Raw genomic sequence first — 12,707 nt, 5'->3', positions numbered from 1 at the left:
CCAAAGCCAGAAAATGTTTATTAAACAAAATCAATGAAATGACTGAGCACAGTCCAGGTGGCAGAGGTTTACTTCTTGAATAAATGACTTCATCTTTTAACACCATTTCACACTGAAGTCCAAATGGCCTCACAAATGTTTCCTGGATCCTAACAAAGAAAATAATCTCAGTTGAAGATCCTGTATTCAATTATTTTGGCAACTATTTCTTACGTGTTTTCTTTTTCTTTCTTTTCTTTTTTTTTTTTTTGAGAAGGAGTCTCGCTCTGTTGCCTAGGCTGGAGTGCAGTAGCACGATCTCAGCTCACTGCAAGCTCCGCCTCCTGGCTTCACGTCATTCTCCTGCCTCAGCCTCCCGAGTAGCTGGGACTAGAGGTGCCTGCCACCATGCCCAGCTAATTTTTTTTTTTTTTTTTTTTTTTTTTTGTATTTTTAGTAGAGATGGGTTTCACCGTGTTAGCCAGGACGGTCTCGATCTCCTGACCTCCTGACCTCGTGATCCGCCCACCTCAGCCTCCCAAAGTGCTGGGATTACAGGCGTGAGCAACCGTGCTCGGCCATCTTACATATTTTCCTTGTCTAAATGACTGAGCTGGGTGCTGAGGAGATGATGTTGGCCAGGATGGTCTCTATCTCCTGACCTCATGATCTGCCCGCCCTGGCCTCCCAAAATGCTGAGATTACAGGTGTGAGCCACTTTGCCCAGCCAAGATTGAAATCTTGATGAAAAAAAGCAGTTTGGAAACTTACCTGTTTTTTATTCAAAGCCCGTCCTCTCCTTCCTGCTCATGAATGGCAGGCATCCTGTGGTGACTGAAGAAGGGCCTACCAGCGAAGGGACTCCATCGGCCCGAGGAGCAGCTTCCGCAGGAGCTCCGGCAGGTTCCTTGGAAAACGTGGCAGTGCCGGGCCATGGTGCCCTGTTCAGAAACACAAGACTCAGATTTAGTAAAGCCAGTTGTGTAATGTGAAATTCGTTTAAAAAATCCTTAACCAAAACATTTCATTTCATGAGACCGATGTATTCTATCAACAGTTTTTTACTGTATGCTCATACTTAACGGCATTAAGAATCACCGTGATGGGCTGGTGACGTGCATCTGGTTCATCAATGTTAGTGGCAAAGATTCCAGCATCTACAACTCTAGTCACCAAAATCAAGAATGTCTTTCTCTTCTCTTTTTACCTAATTACAAAAAAGGGATTGATTTATGAAAAGCAATATATTAACAAATAGCACAACTTATGTTCATATCATTGCCACTTCTAGCCACAAATTAGGAGTCAGGATTAAGGAAAACTTAGCTAAGTTTTCCCAGGCTATTTTAAAATTGCTTTTTTTCTACAAAAATAAATGTTAAATTCTTCTTTTGAGGTAGTCTCAATTAAGTTGCTGCTAATTGGAAAAGACTATTAGATCTTAAGCTGAACTGACAATTTTATAAAATAAATAGACTTCCTTTTCTACTATCAGAATGTTCTAATAATGAGTTCTATTATTATAGTAATACTTCTGAATTCCCTTTTAAAATATTGTTACTATCTTGGCATTTTTCAGACTTAACCTGAAAATGTTTTAAATATCAAAATAGACATATCCGGAGTTTACAACAAGGGTGTACAATCATGATGGGCACACTTCCTCAAACATGGGGGACCAACCCAACTCAGACCCATCACACCCTCAGCGTGTGGAAATGTTAAACTATACAGGAACCATGGCTGGAGACAAAACTCTGTAGGTGTCCCTGACATAAAATGCCATAGTACTTGCCTGCAGCCTGGACACACCCTCCAATATCCCTCAAGTCATCTCTAGATTACCCGCAATACCTAATACAATGGAAATGCAACGTAAGTGGTTGTTATACTTTACTGCATAAAGAATGACAAGAAAAAAAGCTTGTACATATTCAGTACAGATGCAACCATCCTTTTTTTTCTGGAATATTTTTGATCTGAGGTTGGTAGAAAGCAAGGATGCAGGACCCACAGATAAAGAGGGCTGACTGTATTTAACACACACACACATTTTCTCTTGCCTGAGTAAAAAACAAAATTGTACTTGTAACACAGCTAAAGGATGTCAACAACTGTTCTTCCCAACCTCAAATTGATAGAGACGACCTTCAAAGTCCACATAGAACCTCTTATTGCCTTTTGTATTTTTAGTAGAGACAGGGTTTCACCATGTTGGCCAGGCTGGTCTCAAACTCCTGACCTTGTGATCCGTCTGCCTCAGCCTCCCAAAGTGCTGAGATTACAGGCGTGAGCCACCGCACCCGGCCATCTCTATTTCTTATACACAATAATATTATAACAAGAAAGATATAAATTTGCTTAATATGCAGCTTCTGTTTCTGAGTTCTGTAGCTGTCACTCAATAAGATAAGAAAGCTACTGATCTCACCAAATCAAGGACACAATACTGTTCCCTCAGTAGCACAAATTGCATGGGCTCAAAATATGGGAAAGACAATCAATATTTTATGAAATGGTGTATTTTAAGGCTGACCTACAGATAGGAATTTTTTTTTCCAATCCAAGCAATAAAGCTTTGATGCGGATGTTCACTCCACATCCTGTCCTGATCCTCAGCTGCCAGAGGACAGCCTGTACTTGCCTTCACACTGCGTCTTCCTTCATGGCTTCAGGCTAAGATTGCCGGGAGCCTCCTATAAATGTGGTCATCTTATGGATTAAACACTTTTTTTGTTAGTTTTTTTTGTGTTTTAGAGACAGGGCCCACTGTCATCCAGCCTGGAGTGCAGTGGTATGATCATAGCTTTCTACAACCTCTAACTCCTCATGATCCACCCACCCCAGCCTCCCAAAGTGCTGGGATTACAGGCGTGAGCCACCGCACATGGCCCAGATTAAATACTTCTTTAGAAGATGGACTAGAAATGGGTCATCAGAAATTGTTTTTACTTACATATGAAGAATTCCAATCTTCAAAAAATTTTAGAACTCAATCAGAACTTGAGAACTTCTTTCAGTAGGTGCTGTGATTCAATAACCAGAATTCTGCTTTACTTTATAGTTACACAAGTATTTCTGTCATTTTCCTACTAAATTACATGAAGGGGGTTGTCTGCTTATGAGCTGCACCACCGAGCAGCATGCCTATCAGTGAGAAGGTGCCTGACAATTCTCAGTTGAAATGTCCTGACCAAGTTCCCCCAGAAATTTGTGAGTATTCAACTGTATTAAAACTAAATATATTGTTTTTCATTACAGATAGTCACTATTTAGTAAAATGATTACTGTGCTATAATAAAACAAGTCCTTAGCCCAAAATTAAATGGCCACAGATTGACTTATGCATAAAGCTTATCAACTATCACATATCACATTTTAACAAAAATCAAGAGGACTAATAGATGATCTCTTCTTCTTTTTCTTTTGTGAGACAGGGTCTTGCTCTGTCACCCAGGCTGGAGTACAGTGGCACAATCATGGTTCACTGCAGCCTCCACCTCCTGGGTCCAAATGATCCTCCAACCTCAGCCTCCCAGGTAGTTGAGGCCACAGTCGCATGCCACCATTCCCGCTTAGTGTGCGTGTGTGTGTGTGTGTGTGTGTGTGTGTGTGTGTGTGTGTGTGTGTAGAGTCTGGTCTCAAACTCCTGGGCTCAAGCAATTCTCCCTCTTTGGCCTCCCAAAATGCTAGGATTACAGGCATGAGCTAAATCGTACCAAAGAAATTATATTTTAAAAGTGAAGTCAAAGGTAGAATTTAAGAACAAAGGAATTCTATTTCTATACTTACTAGTCCCAGGTAGACAAACAACACGGCCTTCCTCAGCCTCTACCCGAGTCGTTTCAGAAGAGTGTGAGCCATGAGAAATCAGAGCTGTTATTTTCTGGTTGAAACTGACACTTTAGGCTACTGTTTTCATTTGCCTGTTGAAAGAATAACTTAGCTGTATTAATCATTTAAATTAAAATTAAACATTTTGAAGGGGAAAACATGGGGAGCAGACAACATCTACCTTACTCAAGGAGGCAAGTAATCAATGTAAAAGGAATGAGAAAAATCGCCATTGGAACCATGGGAGTAATGAATGTTTCCAAGAGGCTTCAGCAATGACGCTGAAACCAGCTCGTGAAGGTTGCTGGGGAGTAAGATGTTCACAGTGCTTTGATGTCTCATCCCACAGATGACTAATAACAAAAGGGAAAAGCTACCCTCACAAGGAGATGTCCAGTTGACACTACCTCAACCAAAATCATTAAACATAGCATCAGCAATCGCGGGACAAACAGACGCAAACATCTCCTGGTGTGAGGCGGTAAGTACGCAACACTGCCTAATCTGAATTAGGCATTATTCCCTGTTTAATCTGGATCCACTCATGAGAACACTGTTTAATCTGTATTCTTGCCAAAATGCTCAATCTATTCTAGTCAGGAGAAGAAAAAAGCAACCAGATATATCTAGATTATGGGTCACTCTACAAAACAAAGAGCCTAGATTTTTCAAAATGTTTCATGTATTGAAAGAACTACTCCAAAGTAAAAGAATAGAAGAGACGTGACAACCAAAGGCAAGGTTAATCTTTGATTAAACTGTGGATCTAAAACAAAAATAAAGAACATTTTGGAGACAATTGGGTAAATCTGAATATGGGCTGTACATCAAATTACTGTATTATAGTTAGATGGTAGAACTGTAATTACATAGAAATAAGTCATTATTCACAAGAGATAAACGCTGAAGTGTTGGGGTAAAACATCATGCTCTCTGCAACTTACTTTCAAATGATTCAGAGAAGAAAGTACTTATGGAAAGAGAAAGAAACTGCAAAGGTGGCAAATGCTAGCCACTGGTTGATCTGAATGAAGAATATGTAGATGTCCATTGTTTTGCCTTTTAATTTTCTGTAGGCAAGGGAAAGATAGGAAGGAGGGAAGGTGCAGGCATTTCTTATCAATTCATACCTGTAAAAAACAGAGTTAAAAGAAAACCAAAGGCTTAAAATTCATGTAAACATCCAGTGAGATCAACAGTGATTTTCTGTCAAATTTCTGAAAAGCCATTAAGACTGTAACATACCTGACTAGGATCACCTGTAGGTAACTTAAAGTACTTTTTCTGGAGGTTCCAGTCCTTCTACTTCATATGTTTTATTCCATCATTCCTGGAATTGCCAGTTGTTCAAAATAAACCTCTAAATGATCATCGTAAGACATTTCATCATCAATATCATCCTTTAATAAAATTAAGAAAAAATAAAACAGGCTCTAAGGCAGTGACTAAACAATAAATAATTTGTAATAAAAAGGGCTGAGATATAAATGAGTCAATAAAATTAAGAAAAAATAAAACAGGCTCTAAGGTAGTGACTGAACAATAAATAAGTTGTAATAAAAAAGACTAAGACATAAATGAGTCAATAAAATTAAGAAAAAAATAAAGCAGGCTTTAAAGTAGTGACTAAACAATTTGTAATCAAAAATACCCATCAGACATAAATGAGTCAATAAAGTATACAATTTTTTTTTTTTGAGATAGAGTCTTGTTCTATTATCCAGACTGAATGCCCCGGTGTGATCTCAGCTCACTGCAATCTTCACCTCCCAGATTCAAGCCATCCTCCCACCTCAGCCTCCCGAGTAACTGGGACTACACACGTGCACCACCTCGCCTGGATAATTTTTGTATTTTTTTTTGTAGAAATGGGGTTGTCCCATGTTGTCCAGGCTGGTCTTAAACTCCTGGACTCAAGCATTCCACCCACCTTGGCCTACCAAAGTGCTGGGATTACAGGTGTGAGCCACCTCGCCTGGCCTGTTTTTATACTTGACATGAGAAAACTGTTATAACTTCAGTCAATTATAAGTCATTATAAAAAAAATTTAACCTCTTTGAGAGGACAGGACAGAAAGATCCTGACACGTTATCAAAGCTTAGGGTAGGATAAATGTGCCATCACAAATGAATGGGGAAGAGAGCAGGCCCTTCAGAAAATGGTGTGGCAAATGGTTACCTCTATCAAAAAAGTACAGACGAGCCTATCCTAAGAGAAGTAAAAGGAAGAAAGGGAGGAGAGAGAGAGAAAGAGAGAAAGAGGGAGGGAGGACACTGCAGAAGGCTTCACTGTTGCAACACTCAGCTCAGCAAGGATAAGATAAACCAAAGCTCTCAGTCATGGTCTAAGCTGGCACTGGCTTTTTTTTTTTTTTCGAGGTGGAGTCTCACTCTGTCACCTAGGCTGGAGTGCAGTGGCGTGATCTCAGCTCACTGCAAGCTCCACCTCCTGGGTTCACACCATTCTCCTGCCTCAGCCTCCTTAGCTGGGACCACAGGCACCTGCCACCACATCGGGCTAATTTTTTGTATTTTTAGTAGAGACGGGGGTTTCACCGTGTTAGCCAGGATGGTCTCAATCTCCTGACCTCATGATCCGCCCGCCTCGGCCTCCCAAAGTGCTGGGATTACAGGCGTGAGCCAGTGCACCCGGCCTACCTTTTTAGAGGTTAATTTTGCAATTAACATTAAGAGTCTCAAAAACACTCATCACCTTTGACTTAGCCATTTCACCTCCAATAATCCAGTATACTAAAACACTCTAAGATCAGATACATTTAGGTCAATAATTCTTTACCCACCAATTACACAATCCAAAAAAATTTTAAAAACTCTTTTGGCAGCACAAGCTGTCCTCAATAAATGTGATACTATTTATAGTTTCTATTTATACCACTCAGCTGGCCTTCAAAGCCATGCATACTTTTAATGTAAGTAGCCCCAGCCTACTTCTCTGGGCTTATTTACCAACACAGCCTCCCACAGATGCTGTAAACCTGACACAGAAAGCCCCTGGCTGTTCCCCAAACACTGCCCACATGCCTCACAGCAGCGCCTTTGCTGACACTGTTTCTGCTTCCTGACACGCCCTCCTTCTCCCACGTCTAAGGCCTGGCACAGACCCCGTCTCTTTTCGTAAAGCTTCAGCCGTACCTGCCTCAGAGGTAAATTTCTGACCCCCATGATTCCCAGGCACATTTTGGTGCTGCTGGGTGTACATAACACAATCTGAAATGCGGTTCTGCATCTCTTCTTTGCACCTGGCTGAGGTCTCAGAGAGCAGAGGCTAAATATTTCATGGCTCCCTCAATTTCTAAACACAGTGCTGTATATTGAGTGGCACCTCTAGGTGACTACTTTGTACCCTAAATGTTAAACTGAGGGATGAGTGAAACCATATCAGGATTAATAAATAAATACATTCTTGAATTGCATCACTTAATAGAAGTGGCCATTTGAATGCTGGCAGGTAGGAAGAAAAGAGGAGGACAAAAAACCCCAAAAGTTGGCATCATAACTACTGCCACGAGAAAGGAGAATCAAGCAGATTGGTAAGGTAAAGACCAGGGAAACACAGGTCACTGCAGGACAGAAGAATCTTCCAAGCTTGTCAGTAATGTAAGTTTCTCATTTTCCAATAAACTAGTGTGGCATAGGTCACTGTTTAGAGTCTTGTCTTCAAAATGTTTTCCAGCATCAAGGAAAGCAATCTACAAGAAACAAAATGGTGAGAAAAAGCAGCACACTCACGGCTCTGAAGAGCACAGCATAAGGCTACAAAAAGGACCAAGCACCTTCTCAACCTGCAATGTGCTCAGTGTCTGTAAATCACAAGTTAGGTGATGAAGGGCTGGTAGTTTCCCATGAATTAATAACTTTCCTTCTTGCCCCCGTGTTATCTCCCTCACCTGACCCCCCCAATAAAACATCCTTAAAAGGCTCCTCTCAAATTCCTTGCAAATATTAGGCTCCTCTCAAATTCCTTGCACATGCTTGGAGAAGCTCACAGTGGTCAGTACATTCATACACAACTGAACTTGAGCGACACAAAGCTTACAAGACAGCAAAGACAACAGCAAAGCTGGGCCCAGCAGCCATCACCTAAAGAACTCTTCACTCGTTACATTGGAGCAAGTGATCTCTCTGGAACCAGGAACCACAGAACCCTGAAGGACACAGAGCTGGTGGCTAAGGATTCAAGGCCTGCAGTGAAAATGTAACATTTCCCTCCAAGCGCTTATTTCTGCCATAAACTGGTTTAGTTTTGCAATGAACAACTAGATTTCTAACTGATATTCACATTAATAAACATTTTTCTTTTTTAAGACAGGGTCTTGCTCTGTCACCCAGGCTGGAGTGCAGTGGTGCAGTCATGGCTTACTGGAGCCTCAACCTCCTAGGCTCAACCAATCCTCCTGCCTCAGCCTCCCAAGTAGCTGGGGCTACAGATGGATGCTACCATGCCCAGCTAATTAAAGGATATTTTTTTTTGTAGGGATGAGGTCTCACTATGTTGCCCAGGCTGGTCTTAAACTCCTGGGGTCAAGCAATCCTCCTGCTTTGGTCTCCCAAACTGCTGAGATTACAGGCGGTAGCCACTGCACCAGGCCATTAACATTTATATATGTAAAATACATACAGAATATAAATCACCACAAAACATAAAAATACTCCATCTTGATGTAACTTACCATACTATGGATTTGTTTTAAAAATGAGGTAAAAGTCATTAAGAAAATGAAAGCACAAAAGAAGTCTATCAAAATTACAAAAGCTTAAAACTGAGTAAACAAAACTTCAGAAAGAATGAAAACAATTGGAAAATAACTTCCCATGTAAAATGGAAACAATACAAGAACAATTTGTGCCCTCTGAAAAACAGAGGTTAAAGTCAGAATTTTTTTGTTCTTTTTTTTTTTGAGACAAAGTCTCGCTCTGTCGCCAGGTGCTGGGGTGCAGTGGCATGATCTTGGCTCACTGCAACCTCCGCCTCCCGAGTTCAAGTGATTCTCCAGCCTCAACCTCCCAAATAGCTGGGAGTACAAGAGTGCGCCACCACGCCTAGCTAATTTTTGTATTTTTAGTAGGGACGGGGTTTCACCTTGCTGGCCAGGCTGGTCTTGAACTCCTGACCTCAGGTGATCCACCCGCCTCGGCCTCCCAAAGTGCTGGGATTACAGGCATAAGCCACCACGCCCAGCCAGGAAAGTATTTAAAAACAAATTAAGCAAAGATTATAAAAGTTTTTGGAGTAACACATTTCCCGAAATGATCACGATCCACATCAAGTCTGAGCCATGTTGACATCCCCACATCGGGGCCCTTCCTGGTGTTCGAGGAATCTGCAACACAGACAGAGGTGCAAGGGTCACTAGGGAGGCACAGAGGTAGAGGGAGGAGGTGCTCCCTGGGATGGGTGTGCAGGTCTCAGAGAGCTCCTTGGGCCCTGGAAGGTGACCTGGGGCCCCTGAGCTCCCCACAATCAGGTCTACTCAGATGTCAAGGCACTGAGCCCTGTGTGCTGCTCTCTGCTGAGGGGTTATCTGTCCACAGAGAGTGTCTGTGAGTGTCATGGAGGAAGAACTGAACCTGGGCGCTCACACGGGCACCTTCAGGGGGCTGGTTCCCCGGAGGGTAAAACAGACACAGAGAAATGGGGGAATTTCAAGGATACCAGGATCAACAGGCAGAGTCCCATGCCCCTGGGCCCTAAGAGGAGCAGGAGGCCTCATGACACAGGATGGGGGTGGTGACCCTGCCTTGCCACCCAGATCCTCTGTGCCACCCAGACGGAAGAGCTGCACGTTGAACATGCATAGCTTCCTGGAGAAGAGCTGCACGTTGAACATGCATAGCTTCCTGGAGAAGAGCTGCACGTTGAACATGCATAGCTTCCTGGAGAAGAGCTGCACGTTGAACATGCATAGCTTCCTGGAGAAGAGCTGCACGTTGAACATGCATAGCTTCCTGGAGAAGAGCTGCACGTTGAACATGCATAGCTTCCTGGAGAAGAGCTGCACGTTGAACATGCATAGCTTCCTGGAGAAGAGCTGCACGTTGAACATGCATAGCTTCCTGGAGAAGAGCTGCACGTTGAACATGCATAGCTTCCTGGAGAAGAGCTGCACGTTGAACATGCATAGCTTCCTGGAGAAGAGCTGCACGTTGAACATGCATAGCTTCCTGGAGAAGAGCTGCACGTTGAATATGCATAGCTTCCTGAAGCACGTCATTGTTATTGCCTAATAAGACCTGGTCTTTCTAGCATCCCCACTGGACCTGTCTTTGCTTTGTAATTTTTAAAATTATGCTTTGGTAAGACACAAATTTCTCATGTTTGTATATTCTAGCATAAAAGGGTTACAGAAGACATACATTTGAAAGAGTGAAAAACAGTGTATATGTACACACACACACACATTCATATGTGTACCTTATTTCAAGATTGGAAAATATATTTAAAAAACAGAGGCTCGCTAAATCATGCCCTCAAACCCTCCCAAGTGAGCATGGCCCTGAAATGTCTTCAAGGATTTGTTTTGTTGGCATTTGGCCCAAGCCAGTGCCCTCTACATACAGAAGCCTCCAACCTCATCTTGAAAAATGGGGCCATGAGGCCACCCCAGGCCCCCACAGAGGCTGAAGGACCCCTGGAACTGGAGGCCCCCAGACCCCCCAGAGGCTGAAGGACTCCTGGGACTGGACACATTTCAGTGCTTCTTGGATCCTGCCGTGTCCCCTGCTTGACACCAGGACCTACTGAGGGCCTGCTGGCCTGCAATACTGGGTCGGGTGGGCTGCTCGCTTGTGTGACAAGGAGCCTGGGGGTGCCTCCATCCCTCTCACACCTTTCCCAGGAGGCCTGAACCAGGGGGATTCATGTCAACCCTAGTGTCTCCTCAGGATGAACTAGTGATGCTCCCTGTTGTCCTCAAGGGGCTGGGAGGACAGAGCTAGGTCCCCCCAAATGAGATGTTGGTGAGCTGAAGAGTTACTGCAGACAACACAGTGCAAAGCCCCTGGAGTCCTGCACATGGGGTGCAACCAGCACCTCAGTGTCTCCCTCACTAAGCAGCCTGTGGAGGGCTCAGCCCAGCAGGCTCAGGGGCTGCTATGGAGTGGGTGTCTGTTTCCTGGAGCATGTTCTCAGGGCATCCTTCACTTACCTTCAGAGGTCTCTAAAATATGTTAAAAATGTCCCAACATTTCAGGACATTCCACCGGCTTTTCTTGCTGGGCTTCCTGGTTTTCTTCTTGGGCTTTCTGGTTTTCCTGATGGGACAACAAGAAAGTGAGCGTAGCCAAGAAGAACATGGGCATGTGCCTGCTTCCCTCATCATTCTGCCCACCGCACACTCACACTTCCTCTTCCACTTTGGTCTTTTCTGTTGCTTCTTCTGGAGGTGCAGAGGAAGGACTTGCTGACATCTGTGAGGAATAGAACAATTGTGCATGTCCAGAGACGCCAGGGCAGGAAAAGACCTATCTGTGAAGGCGGTGCCCAGAGCAGACCCAGATGTCACTGGGGGTCCCTCCAGCAGGGTGGGGTCCAGCTCTTCTGACCCCAGCCCAGCCCCCTCCCCTGGACCCTGTAGGGTTGTTCAGCAAGATTCAAAGCTGCAACCCGGGGGCCAGTAAACAGGGCAACGCCAAGGCAGTGGGCAGGAGGGCTGGAGAGGGATTTTATCAACACTGAAGACCTGAGGACCTCAACTGTGGGATGAGACCAGGTCCTTCAGGAGAACAATCACAAGAGAGGGAAAGAGGAAAAGGACTAGAGCTAAAAAAGGAGCTCATGAGTCAGAAAGAGGATAAAAGACAGACAGCATGTAAGAGGAGATTAATTACCTGCTGGTGGCTGCCTGTAATGGTGGAGTCTTCCAATTCTGTGAAGCAAGCATCAGAGTGTCCGGAGGAGCAGCAGTGATGGGGTTGCCATAAGAAGGAAAGGGGAGAGTTAGAGTCGAGAGAACCACTCAGACCCCGCTGTCCTGGGGCTGTGGAGCCAACCCCAGAGCCTCTGATGTGCTCATTTCTGGAGCCTTCTCCACAGCCTGTATCATTTCCTCTGTGCTATGAGGGAGGGACCTCTGACTTCCCACGTACTTTCCCAGCCCTCACATTCCATAACTGAGCCAAGGGAGGGGAAGTCGTGTCATTCTGTTCCTCCAAGAGGCAGCCGCCCTCTTCACAACGTTGTGCATGATGTGGAATTCCCTCCCTTCTCCTCCTGTAGGGCCTGTTTCTGTTCCCTCATGAATCCCATTTCCTTTCTCCCTGTGGACCTCCACCAGTCCTACTGTTCTCCAATATAAGAACACTGGAAAGAAGGTCAAGGCTGCACTGCCAGGGCCTCCAATCAACCCGTGGATCGCACCCTGGGTCAGCAGCACCTCCCACAGGCCTGGGGTTGTGTTGGGGCCTGCGGGAGGTGATGATGGCCGATGTCACTTATACAGTGACTGTTCTATGCCTGGAATGACCTTAGAGACTTGGAAAATATTCAGCCCTCAAAAGAATCCCAGCAGCTTCTGAATATTTGGAAACAATGGAACAGAATTCAAGGTAAAGCCCCTTGTCCCAGTTGCCTTAATCTGCAGGTGAGGCCAGCAGTTGCCAGCACAGAAATGAGGGGACCCTCCTAGGGTTTGCCTGAGCTGTGGGAAGACCAGGAGGGAAGGTACCTGGAAGACCTGACACAGAGAACAAGCTGGGCCTGACTGGAGTGTGGGGAGAAAGGACAAGGCTGCTGAGCCAGAGAGGAGGGTGTGACAAGACAAGTGACCACTGTGCCAGCTGCCCAGAGGCCCTGCCCTGGGCCCAGTGGATTCCAGGGACCAGGCTACAGGGAGGGTGAGAGCCACTGCCTACAGCAACACAGCAGCCCCTCCACA

General features: G+C 44.5%; 1 protein-coding gene across 10 annotated transcripts in view; it reads right to left on the bottom strand.

The window, feature by feature from the left end:
* Positions 1-12,707, bottom strand: part of LOC115933006 (protein FAM153B) — a 37,676-nt gene continuing 24,969 nt past the window's right edge. For 3 of the 10 annotated variants that reach the window (XM_063707054.1, XM_063707061.1, XM_063707062.1), the window contains 11 exons: positions 11,662-11,699; positions 11,174-11,241; positions 10,980-11,085; positions 8,505-9,155; positions 5,059-5,213; positions 4,758-4,943; positions 3,772-3,905; positions 2,936-3,005; positions 1,063-1,186; positions 751-920; positions 1-149 (listed from right to left, as the gene is read on the bottom strand). In XM_063707054.1, coding sequence (XP_063563124.1) covers positions 10,992-11,085; positions 11,174-11,241; positions 11,662-11,699 — 200 coding nt within the window. In that variant the 3' untranslated portion in view covers positions 1-149; positions 751-920; positions 1,063-1,186; ... (4 more) ...; positions 8,505-9,155; positions 10,980-10,991. Of the gene's footprint in view, positions 150-750; positions 921-1,062; positions 1,187-1,770; positions 1,834-2,935; positions 3,006-3,771; positions 3,906-4,757; positions 4,944-5,058; positions 5,214-8,504; positions 9,156-10,979; positions 11,086-11,173; positions 11,242-11,661; positions 11,700-12,707 lie in introns of those variants that run through there. The other 7 variants (XM_063707055.1, XM_063707059.1, XM_063707058.1 and 4 more) reach the window with 7 other exon arrangements.

This window comes from Gorilla gorilla, chromosome 4 (assembly GCF_029281585.2).
Source record: "Gorilla gorilla gorilla isolate KB3781 chromosome 4, NHGRI_mGorGor1-v2.1_pri, whole genome shotgun sequence".
NCBI lineage: Eukaryota > Metazoa > Chordata > Mammalia > Primates > Hominidae > Gorilla > Gorilla gorilla.
Note: the sequence above shows the minus strand (reverse complement) of the source record. Positions and strands in the feature narration are given on the sequence as shown.